The sequence below is a fragment of the Cydia amplana genome, chromosome 20 (genome assembly GCF_948474715.1).
Source record: "Cydia amplana chromosome 20, ilCydAmpl1.1, whole genome shotgun sequence".
NCBI lineage: Eukaryota > Metazoa > Arthropoda > Insecta > Lepidoptera > Tortricidae > Cydia > Cydia amplana.
Window position 1 is genome coordinate 11,698,077 of NC_086088.1, and position 22,084 is coordinate 11,720,160.

Consider the following 22,084-nt stretch of genomic DNA (forward strand, 5'->3'; position numbering starts at 1 on the left):
ATAAGTTCCGAAAAACTCATTGGTACGAGCCGGGGTTCGAACCCGCGACCTCCGGATTGCAAGTCGCACGCTCTTACCGCTAGGCCACCAGCGCTTTTGGAATACAATTGTATAAAACATTAAAGAGCTGTATAGTTTGTGTAATTGACAATTTTTTAACAAGCAGTTTCGTCTGCGAGCGATATATCAAATTTTATATTAAAGGAAAAAGTGGAAAAAGTTACGCTTCCGGCAGGACTTGAACCCGCATCCTCCGCAATCCGTGCGATGCTCTTAACCAATTGAGCTACGGAAGCCTACCAGGACATCGCAAATCTTTCCATCCCTTCCTTTATGCATACACGCCCTGCCGGAAGCGTAACTTTTTCCATTTTTTCCTTTAATATAAAATTTGTGTAATTGTGTTCTAAACTCGTGTAAGTTTTGCAGTTTGGGTGCATAACCCATTCGCAAAATGTCGTTTTGTCCCTTTTGCTAATTTATTTATTTATTACTCAAATAAGTGTCACAGCATTACAGTAAAACCGATGCACTGTGAAACTAAAAAACAAGAAAAACAAATTAAATGCTAGATTTGGGCGACGACATAACAGCGTGGCTCCGTTGCGTCGTCTGACGTCTAATGTTCTATAAATGGCCATCGCAAGTTGCCCCATTCTCGTTTTACGTCTTAAGCAGGGTAAGCGTAACCAGAAGCAACTTTAACATATTACTGAAGGTATTACGAGTAAAACATGTTATATCAGTATAGGTCAGACTTTACTACCCACTCGTATTTTAATTAATTTTAGATTTGGCGAATATGTTAGTCATATTAGAGACCATTAAAGCTAAAATATTTTACAAAAGAAGCAAGGAATGTTTAAGATGACCAAAAGGGTGACTACTCATATGGCACACGGCGTTTTGCAAAAGGACATAATGTTATGTTAATAAATAGCTATGTATTAAGATATTGCGCTAACGTGGAGTCACGGGACAGGCTTAGCCTAGTGTGATCCACTAAATCGATCTAAATGTAACCGACTGATTTTAAAAATTAAATTTTACTTTACATTTTGTGAATGGTAAACGTAGAATATATTACCTTAGCGAAGTCTCTGTACGAGAACTGTATGTCCCTGTTGAGCATGAGTCCGATCTGCTGGTTGGACATGTCCAGCCACACCTGCACTTCTGACGATTCGATCGTCTCTTCATCGGCCGTGTCCGCTGTCAAACAAACACGTGACATGTTAAACTTAGAAACGCAAGAATTAAAAAAAAATTAAGACAGTTGGTAGTCTAACAGGAAGGAGGACTCTAAAATCAAAGGTCGCGGGATCGAACCCCGGCATATATGCACGAGTTCCTTGGAACTTAGGTACCTACCTAAGTACTCGGCATACCTATGCATAAAATATAATTGTGAGGAATAATGCTTAAGTTTTCTCTTTGGATGGGAAGGTCATAAAAACTAGCGGTATGATGTTCAAACCGGTGTTAGCAAATCGCGCCACCAAAGAATCTGTTTCTCTCATGGCGTCCAACGCTGAAGACAAGTCCGCGTAATAATCCTTGATGGTGGAAGCGTTTGGACAATGGTCCAGGCGTTAAGAGAGGTTATTTATTGAGCAGGATATTTATAACTAGTGGCTCTGTGAGCTGTAGACCTCGCGAGCATAGCTTATTGGGACCGTGCACGATGACAGCGCCACACAGCGGTTTGATCAATCAACAATACAAAGATTTTAATTTATTAAAAAAAAATGCGAAGTTTAAGTGAAAAAAAAAATACAAAAAGTTATGTCTTACTGGGGATCGAACCCAGACTTTCTGTGTGCAAACAAAAAAGCGATTGTTTACAAAATGCGCCATGATAGTTCTTTGCTAAGTTGACGAAATTCAGCTACTCATTCTCGAGTACAAACTAAATATCTAAATACCGCCTAAACCAGCATTACAATTTTTCTGCATTTTTTGCCATTTACTATGTAAATATGTCTCAAAAAGAAAATACTCTTATGATATCGATACGACTATTTGTTTAAGCGCGAGGTATCACAACTCCTCCATTTTTAAAAATTTCCAAAAACGGGATCGACAATTTTTTTTTATTTACTCATAGAATCTGGTCACAAAATTTCACAAGAATCGGTTGAGAATTGTGACCTGTAGAGGAGAACATCCGGACATACAAAAGCAAAATGCCCGAGTCAAAACGTAGACCTTCGCTACGCTTCGGTCAATAAGGTTCCACTTACCAAGAGCCAATCTCGCCACCAAAGAATCCGTATAATTCTCGTTAAAGTATATCGCGCCCCACGCGTCCCCTTCTCTCACGGCGTTCAGCGCCGAGGACAAGTCGGCGTAGTATTCCTTGATGATGGACGCGTTCCGGAGATGGTCCAGGTAGCGGCAGGAGAGGTTCTTCATGGAGCAGGACGAGTTGTAGGGACAGAGGCCGTTGATCACGTTTACGTCGTTGTTTACTATGGCCTGTGGAATAGATAAAATAAATTGGAAATTCCAAATTCGTTATCATAGAAAAAACCGAAGTGCGAGTCGGACTCGCGCACGGAGGGTTCCGCACCATCAACAAAAAATAGAGCAAAACAAGCAAAAAAACGGTCACCCATCCAAGTACTGACCCCGCCCGACGTTGCTTAACTTCGGTAAAAAATCACGTTTGTTGTATGGGAGCCCCACTTAAATCTTTATTTTATTCTATTTTATAGTATTTGTTGTTATAGCGGCAACAGAAATACATCATCTGTGAAAATTTCAACTGTCTAGCTATCACGGTTCGTGAGATACAGCCTAGTGACAGACGGACGGACGGACGGACACGGACAGCGGAGTCTTAGTAATAGGGTCCCGTTTTTACCCTTTGGGTACGGAACCCTAAAAATCACAGTTCAGAAGCTCGTTCCAGCATTGAACTCGAAACCTTTGTCCAACGTTCCGTTCACCTTTACGAGTGATTCATACTTGAGGTCAATGGATTATCCGATCAGAATTATACTTATTTGAATAAAAAATACGTGTAGAATATTGCACCCTTTTGTAGGTAAGATTTGCCGGGGTGAAAAGTTTGCAAGTGGTGACTTTTGGTAGGTATTTTTTACTCATCAACTTAATGGAAATATTTGTAATTGTGGACAAATGCCACCGGCAAAGGTTATTCAAGCCGATGTGGCCCTCAACACTTCTGGGCCAGCTGTACCAGTAGTCACACAGCCCCCTAGAGCAGTCAGTAAGACTGTTATTTTTTCAGATCAGATTGGGTTAGGAATGGGCCCATTATTAAGCTACAGATTACAGCAAAAAGTCTCAAATTACTGTTATCAAAACATTACTTTGTCTCACTTATGTGACCTTATTTCAAAGGGATGTTATGATAGCAGTACTACACTAGTAATTTTATTAGGAAATAGTCTTAATGTAGATAAGCTTAGCATAGATAAGTTGATGTCTACTTTAAATATTATTGAAAAATCTGGTGTGGGCAAAATCATTCTATGTGCACTGCCTTATGCAGAGAATATGTCTTATGACTATAATAGTAAAATAGCACACTACAATTCTTTGATGTACCATGCCATATCTGTCAATAAAATGTACCATTTCTTTGACTTAAATAAATTCATTGAACGCTTCATGCTAGCTCCAAGGAAGGTATTTTTGCCAAAGAAATATTTTGTATACCTAGTGGATTTATTGGCCTTTAATATTGAGCCAAATAAATTTAGTAGTGTTATAGCTAATTCTCAGTCAGCTGACAAAGTCAAGGACCCCGTGCCACATTTAAACTAGGTTGTAAGACAGCGGAAAAACGCCTGAGTATGAACATTATTCACCAGAATATTCAGGGTTTTTCCAGCAAAGAATTAGAAATAGGTTTATTTTTAGATAATAATAATGTTGAAGTTATGTGTATTACTGAACATTGGCTGAAACATGGACAGTTTTTATTTGATTTTGTTAACTTTAAATTAGTCAGTTTTTTTGCTAGAAAGTCTGCTGTTCATGGTGGTTCCCTGATAATTGTTAAAATTGCATGAAATCTAAAGAGCGTAAAGATATTGTAAATTATTCCATAGAAAGAATTATAGAAATTTCCTGTGTAGAATTAGAAAAATATATTATTGTTTGTGTTTATAGACCACCATCAGCTGACTTCAGCACATTTGAAACTACAATGGAAAGTGTGCTGAAGTTAGTATGTAAGGGCCAAAAACATGTTATAGTCTGTGGAGATTTTAATGTTAACTTGCTCGAGTCCTCTAGTAATACTCTTAAAATGCTGTGTTTGTTTAAATCATTCAATTTATTTAACTTGTTTCTTGAACCTACCCGGGTAGGGGTAACTAGTGCAACATGTCTGGATAATATATTTTGTAATTGTGAATGTATAGATAAGCAAATATTTAACTGTTTTCATTCTGATCATAGCGGTCAAAGGGCTGTTTTCTTAAGCGATATTCATGATACTCCACAAACAATAACATACAGACCCATTACTAGTAGTCGCTTGGAATCATTCAAAAATGAAATTCAAAAAAATCTCTGTATGTTACCATTTTCACATTATAACTGTAATAGTCTGTATGAAGATGTTTTTAGTGTGATTCTTTATCATTTTAATCAAAATTTCAAGGAGAAAACTATTAGTGGGTCAAAAACAAAAACTAGAACAAAGTTTAGTGAATGGGCTACTGCAGGCATTTATAAAAGTAGAAAAAGGCTTTATGAACTTTATGGTGAGAGAGAGCTGAACAAAAATTCTGATTTCCTGGACTATGTAAGGAACTATTCAAAAATCTTCAAGAGAGTGTGTGTAACAGCCAAGACAAACTATACAAGTTCTAAACTGAAAGTGTCGGACAACAAAGTGAAGACAACATGGAATATTATAAATAGGGAAGCTGGTAAATGTAAATCACGCGATTGTCAAGTCAACATTGTCTCGGATAAACAACTTACCATGTCAAACAACGATGTTGCCTCGGCATTCGAAGATTATTTTTCTAAAATAGCTATTAATACCACGAAATGTCTACATTCATCTTCGTCTCGAGCTCATTCCTTACTTTGCGCTAATGTTAAGAAATGTAATATTAACTTTGAGTTTAGTCAAGTAGATTCAGCAAATATTGTTAAAACATTCAAGTCACTCAATTTAAAGAAAACGGAAGATTTATGGGGAACATCAGTTCGAGTCATTAGTCATGTCATAGACGTAATAGCGCCTTACTTAGCCGTAATTTATAATATTTCAATTTCACAAGGCGTCTTTCCAGATCTTATGAAATATAGTAAAGTCATTCCTCTTTTTAAATCTGGTGACTCGAGTAATATGGCTAATTTCCGACCAATATCAATACTTCCTGTACTAAGTAAAGTTTTTGAAAAATTAATGTTAGATGATCTACTGGGTCACTTCAACAGACATACTTTACAACAGTTTACAAGCAATCAGTTTGGTTTCACAAAGGGCCGTTCCACGACCGATGCTGCTTCGGTACTCATTAAACATATTTATAATATTTGGGAAAATTCTTGTGATGCAATTGGCATATTTTGTGATCTTTCTAAAGCATTTGATTGTGTGGATCATGGAACGCTCATTTTGAAATTAGAACACTATGGTCTGTCAGAAAATGCCCTAAACTTTATGTCTTCTTACCTTAGCAATAGAACACAAACAGTTGTTGTAAACAAAACCCAGTCTAGCGGAGCTGTAGTCCAATTAGGAGTGCCGCAAGGTTCTATTTTGGGTCCATTCCTGTTTTTGGTTTATATAAATGATTTGCCATGTATAGTAGAAAATCTTTGTGAAATAGTTCTTTTTGCTGATGACACATCATTACTTTTTAAGGTTGATCGGAAATCTACCGATTATAGTGTAATTAACAGCACACTCGTTAATGTACTTAACTGGTTTACTATGAACAATTTGCTTCTTAATGCTAAGAAAACCAAATGTATTAGATTTTCTTTGCCGAATGTTAAACCAGTCGATACTAAAATACTTTTGAATAATGAATGCTTAGAGATGGTAGATAAAGCTCTGTTTTTTGTTTTAACATTGGACAAAAATCTACAATGGAGTCCTCATATCGGAACACTAGCTAACAAATTAAGTTCGGCCGCTTACGCCGTGAGGAGAATTAGACAACTGACTAATGTTGAAACAGCTCGCCTTGTTTATTATAGTTCATAGTGTAATGTCATATGGTATTCTGGTTTGGGGCAAAGCAGCTGACATACAGACTATATTTGTCTTACAAAAGAGAGCCATTCGTTCTATATATAACTTAAGAGCGCGTGAATCATTAAGAGAACTTTTCAAAGAAATTAATATTTTAACTGTAGCTTCCCAATACATATATGATAGTATTATTTATGTTATTAAGAATCTAGACTCCTTCACTAAGAATTCTGATGTCCATAACTTTAACACTAGAAATAGAAATAAGCTTGCTATCAGAAAGTTTCGTGTCCGTAAAGTACAAAAGTCATTCGTTGGGCAATGCATTCATTTTTATAACAAGTTACCTGAGGATGCTTTAAGATTACCCTTTCCAGCTCTTAAGAATTACTTAAAAAAGTCATTGATGTTAAAAGCTTATTACAGAGTCGAGGACTACTTGACAGACAAACATGCATGGTCCAAACCAGAAACTAACTAATAAAAAGTAGTAGCAATTAAAAACATTGTATTATGTATAGAGTTATAGGTGACACAGCTCAGGTAAGCAGGAAAGCACATCAAATATTATATGTTGGTAATTAATAATAATCAATCAGATTTATATAATATGTTTTCCCATTTCTTTTAATAACTTTATTTTCTTTTCCTTTTGTAAGAATTTGATATGTTTTCTGAAAGAGCTACGATTTTGTATGATTCCATGTACATATGTATATTTTCTAAATCAAATTTCTATTACACCTTATGTGTATAATTGCATGAATTCTATAGTAATTTAAATTGTATTTTTTCCCTTATTTTCTCGTAATGCATGTTAATTATAAGATGTAATTATTTTTGAAAAGATGTGTCCCGCCGAGTTTGTTGCCGGTCCCATATTGGGATACCCTCCTCCAATTGAGGGGGGATTTAAATCTTCTCGGGGCAGAGGTGTAGGGTTGGAGCCGGTCTACCTAGCTTTATTTGACGTTCATAAGCGCATTGTAATTATGCCTACTTGAATAAACTATCTTTTATCTTTATCTTTATCTTTATCATAGTTCATAGTACGTCCATGACAATATTTAGAAAAAATTACAAAGGTCTAGAAGGTCTTCCGATGCCCATGTACAACTGCAACACCAGAGGAGAAAATGAGACGGAGTGAGTTTTTGAAGGCCGTGTCAAACCATTCCACAGTTTAGCTGAGCGAAGCAGAAAGTTTCTGGAGAAACGCACTGCTGAGGACTGACAACCATGAGAGTGCCGAAGATGTCGCGTAAGTTTTATGATGTGCTGTTGATTGAATAAAATAAGAAAGTAGATATTACTAACCAGTTTAAGCCCGCTAGGGTCACGGCCGAGGGCAAGGCAAGAAAATGTCTTACATCACAGACAACAAGAAGGTAGAATAGAATACTCTTTATTGGCACACCTCAGTAAAAAGATACAAAGAAAAGAACAATTGATTAAATGTAGAGGCAGACAACATGCGGTCTTATTGCTAAAGAGCGATCTCTTCCAGACAACCTTTGGGTAGCGGAAACAGATAAATAATCGAAAAGGTAGGTGTTGCAAAAGCATTACGGAGCCTACGTTTACAACTTTGCACACACAATCACATTGAATAAACATACACATATACGTAATACAAATAGATATAGCTTGTAAATCGTCAGGTGACAAGCAAAAGTCTCAAAAATATTTGAACAAAAATCAACCTTCTTTTCGTACTAATATGGTTCACTATGGCTATGAACTTGTGGTGGTACCTACTTAGTGACTTTTGCTTGTCAACTGACGAAATATGACAGCAGCATTTCAGCCACAGAGGAACAATAAACAGTAGAAGATAAACAGCATAACGCCGATGTCACGCCACATCCAAAGAATATTCTTGGCTAACTTATTTATTTCCAACTTGGAGGATACAACTAAACTGAGTAGCCATTAACAGGCTTTCCCCTCTGTCGAAAATAGGCGGCCAACGGTCATACACAATGTATGGACTGACGTTTATCTGAGATGGCTATTTTTACGTTACGCATACATTTGAAGTTCCCCTCCCCCGCAAAAATCGGCAGACTGTTTTGTACAGAAAATTAGAGACATGGCGTCTCCGTTTGATTATATCCTCCAAGATTTCCAATGATATTAATTTTAAGACACATAATACATACCAGTTTAAGCCCGCTAGGGTCCCGGCCGATGGCAAGACAGAACAGAATGACTTGCATCACAGGTAGGACGAAGATGAAGAGCATTACGCCGATGTTACGCCACATCCGGAGGAAGTTTTTCTGGATTAACGCCTTTATTTTGCCGCGCGATGTTAACTGGAAGGAAGAACACATTAATTAGATACAACTAGAATTTGGCAAGAATCAAAGACTATATATAATATATAACTCCGTATAAGATGAATATAGCCTAAGGAAAAAACATGCCTCGGAAATCAAGAAAACGTCATTCTTGGATAGATGGCGCCATTACCTTAATTTTGCCTATGCTCGGCTAGATGGCGTTCACGACACCGTTTGATATTTAACAATAATATCAGTGAAAGAACATGGGTCAAAAACGTATAAAAATAATAATTAATAATAAAAAATCATTTATCCATATAAATACATTTTGTTTATATTTTTATACTTACTCATTTTTAGTTTTAATCGTGAGTCGATAGATGACAATATTTATTATGACAGTAACCCTATACTATCTATTCTCTTTGGCAAGAATATAGGGGCCCGATTCGAATTTTGAACTAGACATCTATTAGATGTCTATTAGACATCACCAAGATACGACAACGATATGTTTAAGATCTAGCCTGTCAAAATTTGACATTTGTACGATTCTGGAGATACTCTTGAACGATTTCCACAAGATAGGTATTATTACGATATTTTAACGTTAAAGTGACATTTTGCCCGAATTGAGCTGCAAAAGGGAACTAGTTGAAGTCTAAACTACAACATATCTAGTACATATCGTATTGTTCTCTAGTCTAGAACGGATCTTGTTTTCCGAATACCGCGGTATGACTACAAAATTGTGTTGCTGACTGCTGTATAAGCTGCTATTGGAAGGTATTTAAATTCTGTTTCAGCATCGCAGTGCGTTTCATTAAATTCGGATAAATTGAAAATAGTCGGTACAAACAGCAACACTGTCCATCGGTGGCCTTTTGTAATAAGGTTTACCGATGGACAGTTAACAGTGTGGGCGATGATGGTACAGAAAAATGTAGGTATCTTTACCTGTTGATATGTCATCTAAATCCAGCATGAGGTACAGTTGCCATCAGATATATCAGAGCGGCCAAGGTGTTCACAATATCTGAACACGCACTCTAACGCCCTGACAATAGAGGCGTGTTCAAATATTTGTGAGCGCCGTAGCCGCTCCGATATATTTGGTGGCGACTGTACAATATCAAGCCAGTGTAAAATACCCACACATGTCAAAGTTCAAGACCGCATTTGTGTGCCTCATACATGCGGGACCGGTTTGACATTAGCAATCAAGAACAATCGACTTTTAATGATCTTACATGTTTGTTTAGTGTCATTTTATTAAAAAAGAATTTCAACAGGAGCTTGAATAGCGAATACTCTAATAGTCATGTCTGTAAATGTTAAAGCATAGCACTTCAACAAGTGAAATAATTTCTGAAGTAGCTACATCCATACAGAATTAGAGTTAGACCAAGAAAAGTCTGCAGCGATTTTGATAGCCCACGCAGTGCAAGTGTTATTTACACGTCATAAATTCATAGAAGTTTGACGTTTAAAATGACACTTGCACTGCGTGAGCTATCAAAATCGCTGCAGACTTTTCTCGGTCTGACTCTAATATCTTTCGCTTTTCACACACTTATATGTTCAATAAATTTGATTTATATGCCCCTTCGTATCTTGTCACAGTGACAATAATGTAAGATCTTTAGTGGCTGACAAGGTACGAAATGGTACAGAAATAAAATTCTTTGACTGGGTATAAGCAGAGGCGAGTGCTTTTATGGTCACACTGGTCACAGATGCATTTATTTCACTGTTTTCCCTTAGCTGCATGTATACTATAAATAAATAAATTAAATAATGAATTCTTACATTGAAAAGATCTTCACAGATGTCGATTTGTGGTCCTTTAGGTTGGTTCAGTTTTCCGGGGAGCTGAAAACAAAACAATCTTAAGATAAAAACAAGAGTAATGAGAAACTACTACAGACTGTTTAAAGAGTAGTCCTCAGAAGTGATTGATGAATCTTGAGGTCTCTGAGAATCGTCGCCTCATGTCTCAATTGGCTGCATTATTAACCTCTATTATAAGATTGATAAGCACCTTCTGACTCTAACAGAAGGATAAGTCTTGGCCTGAGTGGCATTAACGATCTACAGCACCATCTAGCTCATGCTTGGACTGGAGAGCTTGTTCAACTATAAAGTTCATAAAGTCCTCGGCATCTATCCCAAGTGCCCTTTGCATACCCCAAGCTTAATATCTTGTAAGATCTTTGCCAATATATCAAGAAACTACTCACGTCGCCATTAGACTGCGCGCCTTCCGTGATGAGCACCTCCTTGCTCTGACAGAAGTACAGCCCCTTGGCTTGAGGGTCGTCAGTGGCGTACGGTGCCTCCTCGCGCTTGGACAGCTTGTTCAGCCCTAGGCCTCCGCCGGACACGTTCAGCTCTACCACCTGGTTTGCTTGACCTTGAAGTAAAAATATGTTTTCAACAAATTCATAGCCTAACTGGAAACACATCACCCAATTTTGCAACAATCCTATAAACATCTATTGCAGATCTTTAATCAAAGACGATAACCATCCATCAGCTTAGAAATCGTGAAGCTCAGAATGCGTCTTAATTACCCCACTATAGAACCGACCTTCATTGTATGGTTGTATAATATAACACCTCGTAATACTGGTCATACGCCGTGACAAAGCTATTCAGTACGCTTCGTCCGAATTTGCTTTCACTTTGCAAATTTCTATCTAAATCTTGCGTTCTTACAAAACTGTTATGATTACGCTTGTATGTGATGTTCATAAATATAAAGTTCAATGTCACCAAATTAAGTTTTTGTGTGGTTTTTATTCACCTTTTCCGTAGTCACGGTGACAATATGAGATTCCTTTACTTTCGACTGTCAAATATTTTGACAAGTTTCTAAGATTTACATTGGGTGACAGTGGTATCAGATTACGCAACTGTTTTTCTTTTCGACGGAGCTGGAAAGCGGTAACTTCGTTTAGCGCAATTTGCCGAAAGTTGACGCTTTCCGCATGGAGAACAGAAAAATGTTTTTGCGTTACATTTTGAAATTATTTAAACGGATTAATATCGCGTATTGGGGACCTAGCGCGCGTATTAGCCTCTATAAGGAGCTGTCAAAGCGCCTTATAGAGGCTTCTGGTGACCAGATGCTAGCTGGCCAATATTTTGCCCAGCGGATCAGCATTGCCATCCAGCGAGGCAATGCGGCCAGCCTTCTGGGTACCCTACCGAGCCACCACGACCTAGGCCAATTTTTTTATTTATAAGGTTTTATTTTAAGTGCTTTTATTAAATAAATACAAAAAATATATATATAGGTATATATATATATATCGCGTATAATTTTATAAATATCCTGAATTTTCGAACCCTTTATAGCGTGCGTGGTCAAAGAGTGACGCGTCGGGATATATTTTAAATTAATTCTATAGGAAATATACTCCGTATCATTGTTTTATTTCCTGAAAACCTCTAGTTGATCAATTTCCTTCGCCCGTCGTCAATACCTCACCATCAGAATGTAATACTCTCTAGCCCCCCAGAGACCTATAAAAAGGTCTCCTGTTCCATTCTAATTTGAACTTTGTGTTGACAAAATAAAATTTCATTTTGCTAGGCAAGGTTTGGTTTGGCATACGCGCGGCTAGAGTATACTACAAAAACTTTACAGGCTGTAATCATAACATTCATAACATTAGCTCGGCGTAATAAAAAACCGGCCAAGTGCGAGTCCGACTCGCGCACGGAGGGTTCCGCACCATCAACAAAAAATAGAGCAAAACAAGCAAAAAAACCGGCCAAGTACGAGTCGGACTCGCGCACGGAGGGTTCCGCACCATAAAAAAAAAATAGAGAAAAACAAGCAAAAAAACGGTCACCCATCCAAGTACTGACCCCGCCCGACGTTGCTTAACTTCGGTCAAAAATCACGTTTGTTGTATGGGAGCCCCACTTAAATCTTTATTTTATTCTGTTTTTAGTATTTGTTGTTATAGCGGCAACAGAAATACATCATCTGTCAAAATTTCAACTGTCTAGCTCTCACGGTTCGTGAGATACAGCCTGGTGACAGACGGACGGACGGACGGACGGACGGACGGACAGCGGAGTCTTAGTAATAGGGTTCCGTTTTTACCCTTTGGGTACGGAACCCTAAAAACGGTCACCCATCCAAGTACTGACCCCGCCCGACGTTGCTTAACTTCGGTCAAAAATCACGTTTGTTGTATGGGAGCCCCACTTAAATCTTTATTTTATTCCGTTTTTAGTATTTGTTGTTATAGCGGCAACAGAAATACATCATCTGTGAAAATTTCAACTGTCTAGCTATCACAGTTCGTGAGATACAGCCTGGTGACAGACGGACGGACGGACGGACGGACGGACGGACGGACGGACGGACGGATGGACAGCGGAGTCTTAGTAATAGGGTCCCGTTTTTACCCTTTGGGTACGGAGCCCTTAAAGTAATATTTGCAGCATAATGTGTCATTCTATGGAACTTGCTAACTACGTAAACAAAAGTCACTAGCAAATACATTCAGAGACAATTTTAATATGGCGGTTTGTTTACATAGTTAGCAAGTTCCATAGAATGACACTTTACATGTTTACAAATTGTTGACAGTTTAGTGTGGCGACGTTATTTTGTAAACACGGACATTCCCAAAACATTTTATAACAGGATTTTCTCAACACATTCTAGTACGGATGTGCATTTTTAGTGATTCAGTGTTGTCACTTAGTTTTATAAATATAAACATCTGTTAATTTAATAACAAGGAGGATAGTTATTTCTTACTTTACGGTTACGGAAGTGCTGATTTCTATTCAATTCAATTTTTTTTTTATCCATAACTCGAGAATTGGATCGAAACATGTCGAGCTATTCGACTTAACAATACGTGTGACCCGATTAAAAATAATTTTAATATCGGGAGTTTTATAGTAAGTATATTAATATTATCTACGAGTCACCGTTAATATACTAACAGTCTGACACGTGTCATGAATCACATAATTGTCATAATTATAGTAAATTAGTTCTAGTTCTTGCACGGATCATGTCTGAGGTGGAGTGTCAATTGCTGTCAACATCTATTAGTTCATATTGTATTGTGCAGTCAAGTGTAAAAATATGGGTACACCCATCATACTCAAAAATATGTCCCATAGCTTTTATGTCAGCGAATTAAGAACTACGGGACATATGTTTGAGTATGTTATATAAACCCATATTTTTACACTTGAGTGTACCAAACCGCTCGATTCGAATCCTAGAAAGCATAAATCATTTCATTCAGATTTTACTGACAAACAGACAATGCAAAACTGACAGACAGTGCACAACATGTCCTTTAGTTATCATTTGCGCGCGCATTTTGCTCTATGCTCGCAAAAGACATCATTTTGATATCCAAAATGTAAGTTTTAATTGGCCTCTGTGGACACCGTAAGTAAGCATATTAAGGTACCTAAACGTACCGGTGCTCGACGCGGTCCCAGTCCATGTCATCTTGAAACTTAAGTCATTGTCAATAGAGGTGACAGCAGGGTGTCATCTATTGGGCATTAGCATGTCGAGCAATAGTACATTTACCTTACGTGTTGCAAAAAACTGAACGATTCCATTCCGTGAGAGTTCTCGACTATTCTTGAGCTTGACATTTGTTTAAAATATCTCCACAAATAAGCAATTTCAGCTCGTTAAATCCAACTGTTTCTTTAACGAGTGAGTTTTCTTCCGTCTCGCTGCCCTTGCATTGTTCACACGCGATTTGCTTTGTTGTATTATTTTTATATATTTCTTCAGTTTACGGCCTTGGGCTGTAATCGACACGCGTTCAAGTCATACGACTCTTGGCTACATTGCATTCCTATATTTCACAAATATTATCCTCTAGCAGCAGCCCAAATATCAAAACTTGCCAAGAAAAATCCAATTTTGATTTGTCAGAATAAATATTCAATTTATCTGTGTCCGCTACCCAACAGTTGTCTGGAAGAGATCGATCTTTACCTTTAACGATAAGACCGCCTGTTGTCTGCCTCTACATTTTATCGATTGTTTCTTTTCTTTTGTATCTTTTTACTGAGGTGTGCCAATAAAGGCTATTCTATCTATTTATCTATTCAAAATTGAATGGAATAGGAGACCTTTTTATAGGTTGCTGGGCGCACAGAGGATATTTATTCGTACAGTCGACGTCAAAGAAATGTTTACAATTTTGCACCTTACTACTTTGTAATAAGGCGAATAATTAAACATAATTATCTTTGACGTCGAATGTACCAACTACCAATACCTTAGTCTTGTCACTTGCCAGTTGAGACTCAATTTAATTTAAAGGGCATTTTCGGTTAAAATTTAAAACTGGCATTGTATGTATAATACTTTTCCTACAAGCTTTTAAAATAACGAAGACGGCAAACGGTTTGATGCATCTGGTCCAAAGTGCTTATAAATTGGAATGTACATATTTGCATATGACGCAAATCGAATACAGTTAGCTAAGTAACCAATGAGTGCCAAACTGCCAATGACGGTAAAAAAATGTTTACAAGTCTCTCTGATTTTTTCGCATGTTAGTATTTCTTGTAGTATTATAATTCGATTTTTCCATCTAGCTAGCTTTTAAATTATTAAATTAATTATTTTTTAGAAGACAAAATTTTAATTAATAACGATTAAAACATAACACAACCGAATTGAGACCGACTTGAAATATTGACGTTAATTAAGAACTCCTACCTATTTTAATTGGGCGAAGTTGTATGCACCAACGGTGAAGTTAGGTTTTACTGCGATAAATAATTTTGCCAAACTCTGGTTTTCGATGCACTTGCACATTGCACGAATTGCACATTTCATAACGTGGTTTGCTTGTGACTTATCATATTTACCTACTACTTTATATGTTCAATTGCTAGTGACTTTAACGATAAAATTGGTGTAAAAATAAACACAATTTATACAAATTGGGCACCTTTGCACCCGGTACAGCTCGCGAAGGTCTTTTTGTTTAGTTTATTAATCAATTTAGATATTTTTAAGTTATTTTTTTAAGGACTGTATATACCATTAACGAAATTTGCTGCATAAATATGATATCAAATATTTGATAAATTAAAAATAATTTTAAACTATAATTTTAAAACGATTAACCGTACGCTATATCGCTTAACACACTGATAGAGGTATCATGCAAAATTTCACGTAACACATATTGATACAGTCAGATAAGGATCGCCATCGTTGCAAAACGTCACGTTTGCAAATTATTCGTTTACACTTCGGAATGTTGAGAAACGTGTTAAGTTACTAAACAAATATTTCCTCCTAGGCTTTCCAATAGTATCAAGACTCCTACTAATATTATAAATGTGAAATTACATACTAGAACAAATTAAATTATTTTCAGAAAATATTTTAATTTGTTATTATTTCGAGTAGTCACACTACTATATAAATTACAACCTAATTACAGCCTGGGGCACTAGAGGCTTGGGTCACTTTTTCTTGGTAAGTATATGAAATGTGAAATTATGTATAATATTTGCTCCACGCAAAAACTGGACGAATTTCGATGAAAATGGCAAATAGAGTTAGACCAAGCTAATAATAGAATGAAACGGGAGGCCTAGGAGGCTAGAGGATAGCGACACTCATACACTTTGTCACTGCAAAGTCTGTGAAGTGTTCGCTTACCAATACTCTATAGCTTATATTTATATTCATGTATTAGGGCCCGGGCACACTTAGCGTCTTTCGAGCGTCGGCGTCTAGTCAGCGTTATGGAAAATGGCGTTGCGCCGACGTTGCGTCGAGCAGCAGCCATAGAGTTGGCAAGACGCCGACGCTCGAAAGACGCTAAGTGTGCCCGGGCCCTTATTTTTATACAGTTTATCCCGGATTACATCCAGTGGATGCAGAGATATAGTGCAGGGACGCCCGACCAGAAACAGGCGGGCTGTCGATCGCTTATGAAGTCAAAATTCAGCCCAATTGCCTAGAACTTCACCATCTAAGAAAGTGCAAAAGGGGTTTCAATTTACGTGAGTACTGAGGGGGGGGGGGGGGGGAGCTGGGGGCAGTTTAACGACTTACATGGACGAAGTAACAGGAGAAGTCTTGTATGTTATAAATATTGTTCCTTTGGCAAGATTACGGTTATTACTCGATGATTAATGTACATTATGATGATTTTTCATATTCTTGACATGCGATCGATGTAATACGTGGAAAATTACCAAGTTGCATGTAGGTACCTACCTATACTGCGTTGTAATGTACACACGCTCCGGTAGGTTTACTTTAAGTATACATAAGTTTTACCTACTATTTGTAACTAAATGTATTCCCCTCTCCCACACCCCTCAGCCATCGGCCATATCAGTTTTTATAAATATATTTCAGGACATAGTTTAATATCATTAAAGTATACCTATTTGTGAAGCTAAATATGTTTAAATCTTCTCGGGGCAGAGGTGTAGGGTTGGAGCCGGTGTAGCTTTATTTGACGTGCGTAAGCGCATTGTAATATGCCTAGGACTTAATTAACTATCTTCATCTTATCTTTATAATTACAGCAAAAAAGGGTTTAAGCCGCACCCAAAAAACAGATTCCTAAATTTTTAAAAAACCCAAGAGTAGGTATATTTTTGTTTTCTGCTTGTTGTTACAACTACTAGAAAAAACCTGTTTAGATGACTTCTCGTTTATTAGACATTGCTGGACAGGTTAGACAACATATAACAACAATTAGCATGTAGGTAGACAATGCTAAACTATGACGATATATAGTTTGTGTAAATACCAGTACGTCAGACACACCCAAAAAGGTCGATTTGCAGATTCTCATCACGGAAGACGGTAATAAAATTAAAATTCTTTATTGTTTAATTTTCGCACAATATATTACGTAAGTAGGTATATATTTATCCATGAAACGAGCATTGGTTAAGAACACTCTATGAACGAACTAGGAATACCTACACGATGTGTAAGAGATGATCTGACAAAATACCTACCTGTATAACAATTGGTTGTATTTAGAGAGAGTCTTATGAACAACAATACCTATCACCACAGAGTATACAACAAAGTCGCATCCCGCTGTCTGTCCCTAAAGTATATATGCTTAGATCTTTAAAACTACGCAAGGGATTTTGATGCGGTTTTTTTAATAGATAGAGTGATTCAAGAGAAAGGTTCATGTATAATTTGTTAACCCGTGCGAAGCCGGGGCAGGTCGCTATAGTGTCGTATAAAGATATGACGCTTTTAGTAACATTTTATATTCAGGATTATCATCTTCATACTTTTTATACCTGTGTAATTCTACCGCCGTTATCTAAATACAACGTCTTTCACCGCCGGTCCCAATACCACTCATTGTTATCAATTTGCGTGAAAAAAGCTGCATTAAGGCTCATTTAAACGGCGCGCGAACTCGTATACGATTTTAAGTTACATTGCGGACCATTGAGGTGACATCAATTCAGCCGACCGATCAAATGACGCAATGTAATGAAACTCGCATGCGAGTTCTCACACCGTCTAAATGAGCCCTTACTCCGAATATTAGTATTTACCTTGCTTTCTCGACAGCTTGAGGAAGACATCCTCCAGCGATATACAGTTGTACATCGTGAGGAGCGCCTGAGGAGACTCCTCGGCTAACAGGCGGCCGCTACGCATCAGACCGATCTGCGGAACAAAACTATTTATATTGTAGGATAATCTGAAACAACAATTTCAACCTTTTCAGCGTTGAATCTCTCGGCCAATGGGATTCTAGTGCCCATATGTTAAAAGAACTAACCACAACGAAACTTTGCCCGATGTGCCCAGGGGGTGTAGCCAAGACAACAAACGTTGATAGACAACGACATTCGAAACTTAAATTTACGGAATTCGTCACGTGACTTTTCCTAGCAGTGTCATCCTGATACATTTTTTAGATATAAGTACTGTACGCTTGTTAGTATATTGGCCAAGTCCGCAGATAGACTGGCGAGGATCTACTCTGTCTGTTGAATCGTCACGTATTATTTATTAGTCATGCATGACATCTACTGATGCTGATACTACATTCAAGCCATCTTAGTAACCTAGAGATTGGTTATACTGTGGTGATAATATCGATCAAGATGCGTCTAGATGGGCTAGCGCAGTAAATAATCCACTCACACTGTTGGCTCGTCAAGTACGAGTATTGGGGCTTCTGGACACTGTTAGGGAATTTACTCCCAGTAACTTAAAGTTGTACAAGTTGGACTTACACAATGCGCCTGCCGCACTTCCTCGATATAATGGGTGGTGATGATGACAGTCTTGTCTCCCGAGCTGGTGATGCGGACGAGATGGACGAGCAGCGGGTCCACGCCCACTGTCGACTCGTCGAGGATGAGCAGCTCCGGGTCGTGCATGAGAGTCAGACCTGCTGATACTATAGGGAATTTACTCCCAGTAACTTAGAGTTGTACAAGTTGGACTTACACAATGCGCCTGCCGCGCCTCCTCGATATAATGGGTGGTGATGATGACGGTCTTGTCCCCCGAGCTGGTGATACGGACGAGATGCGTCCAGCCAGATGGACTGGCGCAGCAGCGGGTCCACACCCACTGTCGGCTCGTCGAGGATGAGCAGCTCCGGGTCGTGCATGAGAGTCAGACCTGCTGATACTATAGGGAATTTACTCCCAGTAACTTAGAGTTGTACAAGTTGGACTTACACAATGCGCCTGCCGCACTTCCTCGATATAATGGGTGGTGATGATGACAGTCTTGTCTCCCGAGCTGGTGATGCGGACGAGATGGACGAGCAGCGGGTCCACGCCCACTGTCGGCTCGTCGAGGATAAGCAGCTCCGGGTCGTGCATGAGAGTCAGACCTGCTGACACTATAGGGAATTTACTCCCAGTAACTTAGAGTTGTACAAGTTGGACTTACACAATGCGCCTGCCGCGCCTCCTCGATATAATGGGTGGTGATGATGACGGTCTTGTCCCCCGAGCTGGTGATACGGACGAGATGCGTCCAGCCAGATGGACTGGCGCAGCAGCGGGTCCACACCCACTGTCGGCTCGTCGAGGATGAGCAGCTCCGGGTCGTGCATGAGAGTCAGACCTGCTGATACTATAGGGAATTTACTCCCAGTAACTTAGAGTTGTACAAGTTGGACTTACACAATGCGCCTGCCGCACTTCCTCGATATAATGGGTGGTGATGATGACAGTCTTGTCTCCCGAGCTGGTGATGCGGACGAGATGGACGAGCAGCGGGTCCACGCCCACTGTCGGCTCGTCGAGGATGAGCAGCTCCGGGTCGTGCATGAGAGTCAGACCTGCTGACACTATAGGGAATTTACTCCCAGTAACTTAGAGTTGGACAAGTTGGACTTACACAATGCGCCTGCCGCGCCTCCTCAATATAATGGGTGGTGATGATGACAGTCTTGTCCCCCGAGCTGGTGATGCGGACGAGATGCGTCCAGATGGACTGACGCAGCAGCGGGTCCACGCCCACTGTCGGCTCGTCGAGGATGAGCAGCTCCGGATCGTGCATGAGGGCGACGGCGAAGGAGACGCGGCGCTGTTGGCCGCCACTGGAAACAAAATGGATTCATGAGCATACATCGGGGTTTTTGGTGCGGGAATGTTTTACACTGGCCAAAAAATAGGAAAAAGCTGTCAAAACCGATACTTCTTAACATTTTTAAGCTTACGACCTTTGACAATTATATTTTACAATAAACAAAGTTATAGTTTGTCAAAGGACTGTCTCATTTCAAATATAGACAGAGAGAATCATACTATCTTTGACTTACACTAGTACTAGCACCCAAAGAAAAGGATAAGTATAGTTTTTTTGTTATTATTTACTGACCAATTGGTTTGACCAACTACTTACATAAATACACGAAATCATTCCCGCACCATATTCCCCGATGTATGTTCATGGGTAGGTGTATCATGATGACAAAAGGTAGGTAGAATATATGTAAGTAGGTATTAACATGAATTAGTACAATAAGTTATGTTTAATGTCTCGATTATTAAATTTAATAATAGATTCTTATTTACTTTATTTATCTTTCATCTTTAAGTTAGGTTTTTAGGGTTCCGTAGCCAAATGGCAAAAAACGGAACCCTTATAGATTCGTCATGTCTGTCTGTCTGTCTGTCCGTCTGTCCGTCTGTCTGTCCGTCCGTATGTCACAGCCACTTTTCTCCGAAACTATAAGAACTATACTGTTGAAACTTGGTAAGTAGATGTATTCTGTGAACCGCATTAAGATTTTCACACAAAAATAGAAAAAAAACAATAAATTTTTGGGGTTCCCCATACTTCGAACTGAAACTCAAAATTTTTTTTTTCATCAAACCCATACGTGTGGGGTATCTATGGATAGGTCTTCAAAAATGATATTGAGGTTTCTAATATCATTTTTTTCTAAACTGAATAGTTTGCGCGAGAGACACTTCCAAAGTGGTAAAATGTGTGTCCCCCCCCCTGTAACTTCTAAAATAAGAGAATGATAAAACTAAAAAAAATATATGATGTACATTACCATGTAAACTTCCCCCGAAAATTGGTTTGAACGAGATCTAGCAAGTAGTTTTTTTTAATACGTCATAAATCGCCTAAATACGGAACCCTTCATGGGCGAATCCGACTCGCACTTGGCCGCTTTTTTATAATATGAATATAAAACTAAAATATAAAAACACTTACAAAACAATAAAAATACATATAAACAGAATATAGATTATTATTAATACTCTACAGTATTTGATCAAGTCGAATGATCAACGTTACGCATTCCAAAGACAGATCGAATCGAAATACAATTGTATTCGGATCTCAGTCCGTGAATCGATTATAAAGCGTGGATTAATCGAGCCAAGCGAGTCGATACTTATGTAATTGGTGATGGTAATCGTATAATCGAATTATGAATTTCGCGGTTTGTTGAATGTTTCCGTAATCCCGTTTTAACACAAGACTGAAGTGACAATTAAATCGCGTTGAAGTAAGCAACTTATACTAGATAAATGGAACGAATCCAGGACCATTTGTTTTAAATATTAGCCGTAGTTAAACGTAGTAAACAAAGAACAATTATTAAGGGTAAAGGCTGATTTCTCATTTTGGATGTTTTAAAAATAGGCACCTACTCCAATAGTCTTTATGTAATCAGTTGCGCCAACGAAAGAATGGAAGAAATGTCTTTATTCTGTAGCCCCCGTTTGAAGAGATCAATTAATGACCAACTTCCGTATACCTACGTATAGTATTATTAAACATGTGTACAATTATATCACAATCAACCTGCGTTCATCTTACGATTACGTCAGCACTTTCGCTCCCGTCGCTTTGCGTCATCTCGTGCGATTGAGCTATTGTGCTCAGATTCCATATACGATGAAAGTGGACAGTGTTGTTAAAAATTAATGACTGCCTCTTTATAATATTTGGTTCCATATGTTCCCACTTTGTATAATAACTAGCGACCCGCCCCGGCTTCGCACGGGTTAACAAATTATACATAAACCTTCCTCTTGAATCACTCTATCTATTAAAAAAACCGCATCAAAATCCGTTGCGTAGTTTTAA

The 22,084-nt window shown here is 38.4% G+C and overlaps 2 protein-coding genes and 1 non-coding gene across 5 annotated transcripts in view; 1 reads left to right on the forward strand and 2 right to left on the reverse strand.

Moving 5' to 3' along the window:
* Positions 1-22,084, forward strand: part of LOC134657522 (small ribosomal subunit protein bS18m) — a 268,775-nt gene that overhangs the window by 122,983 nt on the left and 123,708 nt on the right. The gene's annotated exons all lie outside the window — the stretch shown is intronic.
* Positions 1-22,084, reverse strand: part of LOC134657440 (ABC transporter G family member 23) — a 134,860-nt gene that overhangs the window by 6,352 nt on the left and 106,424 nt on the right. For all 3 annotated transcript variants that reach the window (XM_063512990.1, XM_063512992.1, XM_063512993.1), the window contains 7 exons: positions 19,871-20,072; positions 18,058-18,172; positions 10,722-10,894; positions 10,291-10,353; positions 8,356-8,511; positions 2,244-2,478; positions 1,088-1,212 (listed from right to left, as the gene is read on the reverse strand). In XM_063512990.1, coding sequence (XP_063369060.1) covers positions 1,088-1,212; positions 2,244-2,478; positions 8,356-8,511; positions 10,291-10,353; positions 10,722-10,894; positions 18,058-18,172; positions 19,871-20,072 — 1,069 coding nt within the window. The remainder of the gene's footprint in view (positions 1-1,087; positions 1,213-2,243; positions 2,479-8,355; positions 8,512-10,290; positions 10,354-10,721; positions 10,895-18,057; positions 18,173-19,870; positions 20,073-22,084) is intronic.
* Positions 224-296, reverse strand: Trnas-gga (transfer RNA serine (anticodon GGA)). Its single transcript has one exon. It is a non-coding gene; the product is annotated as a tRNA-Ser (tRNA).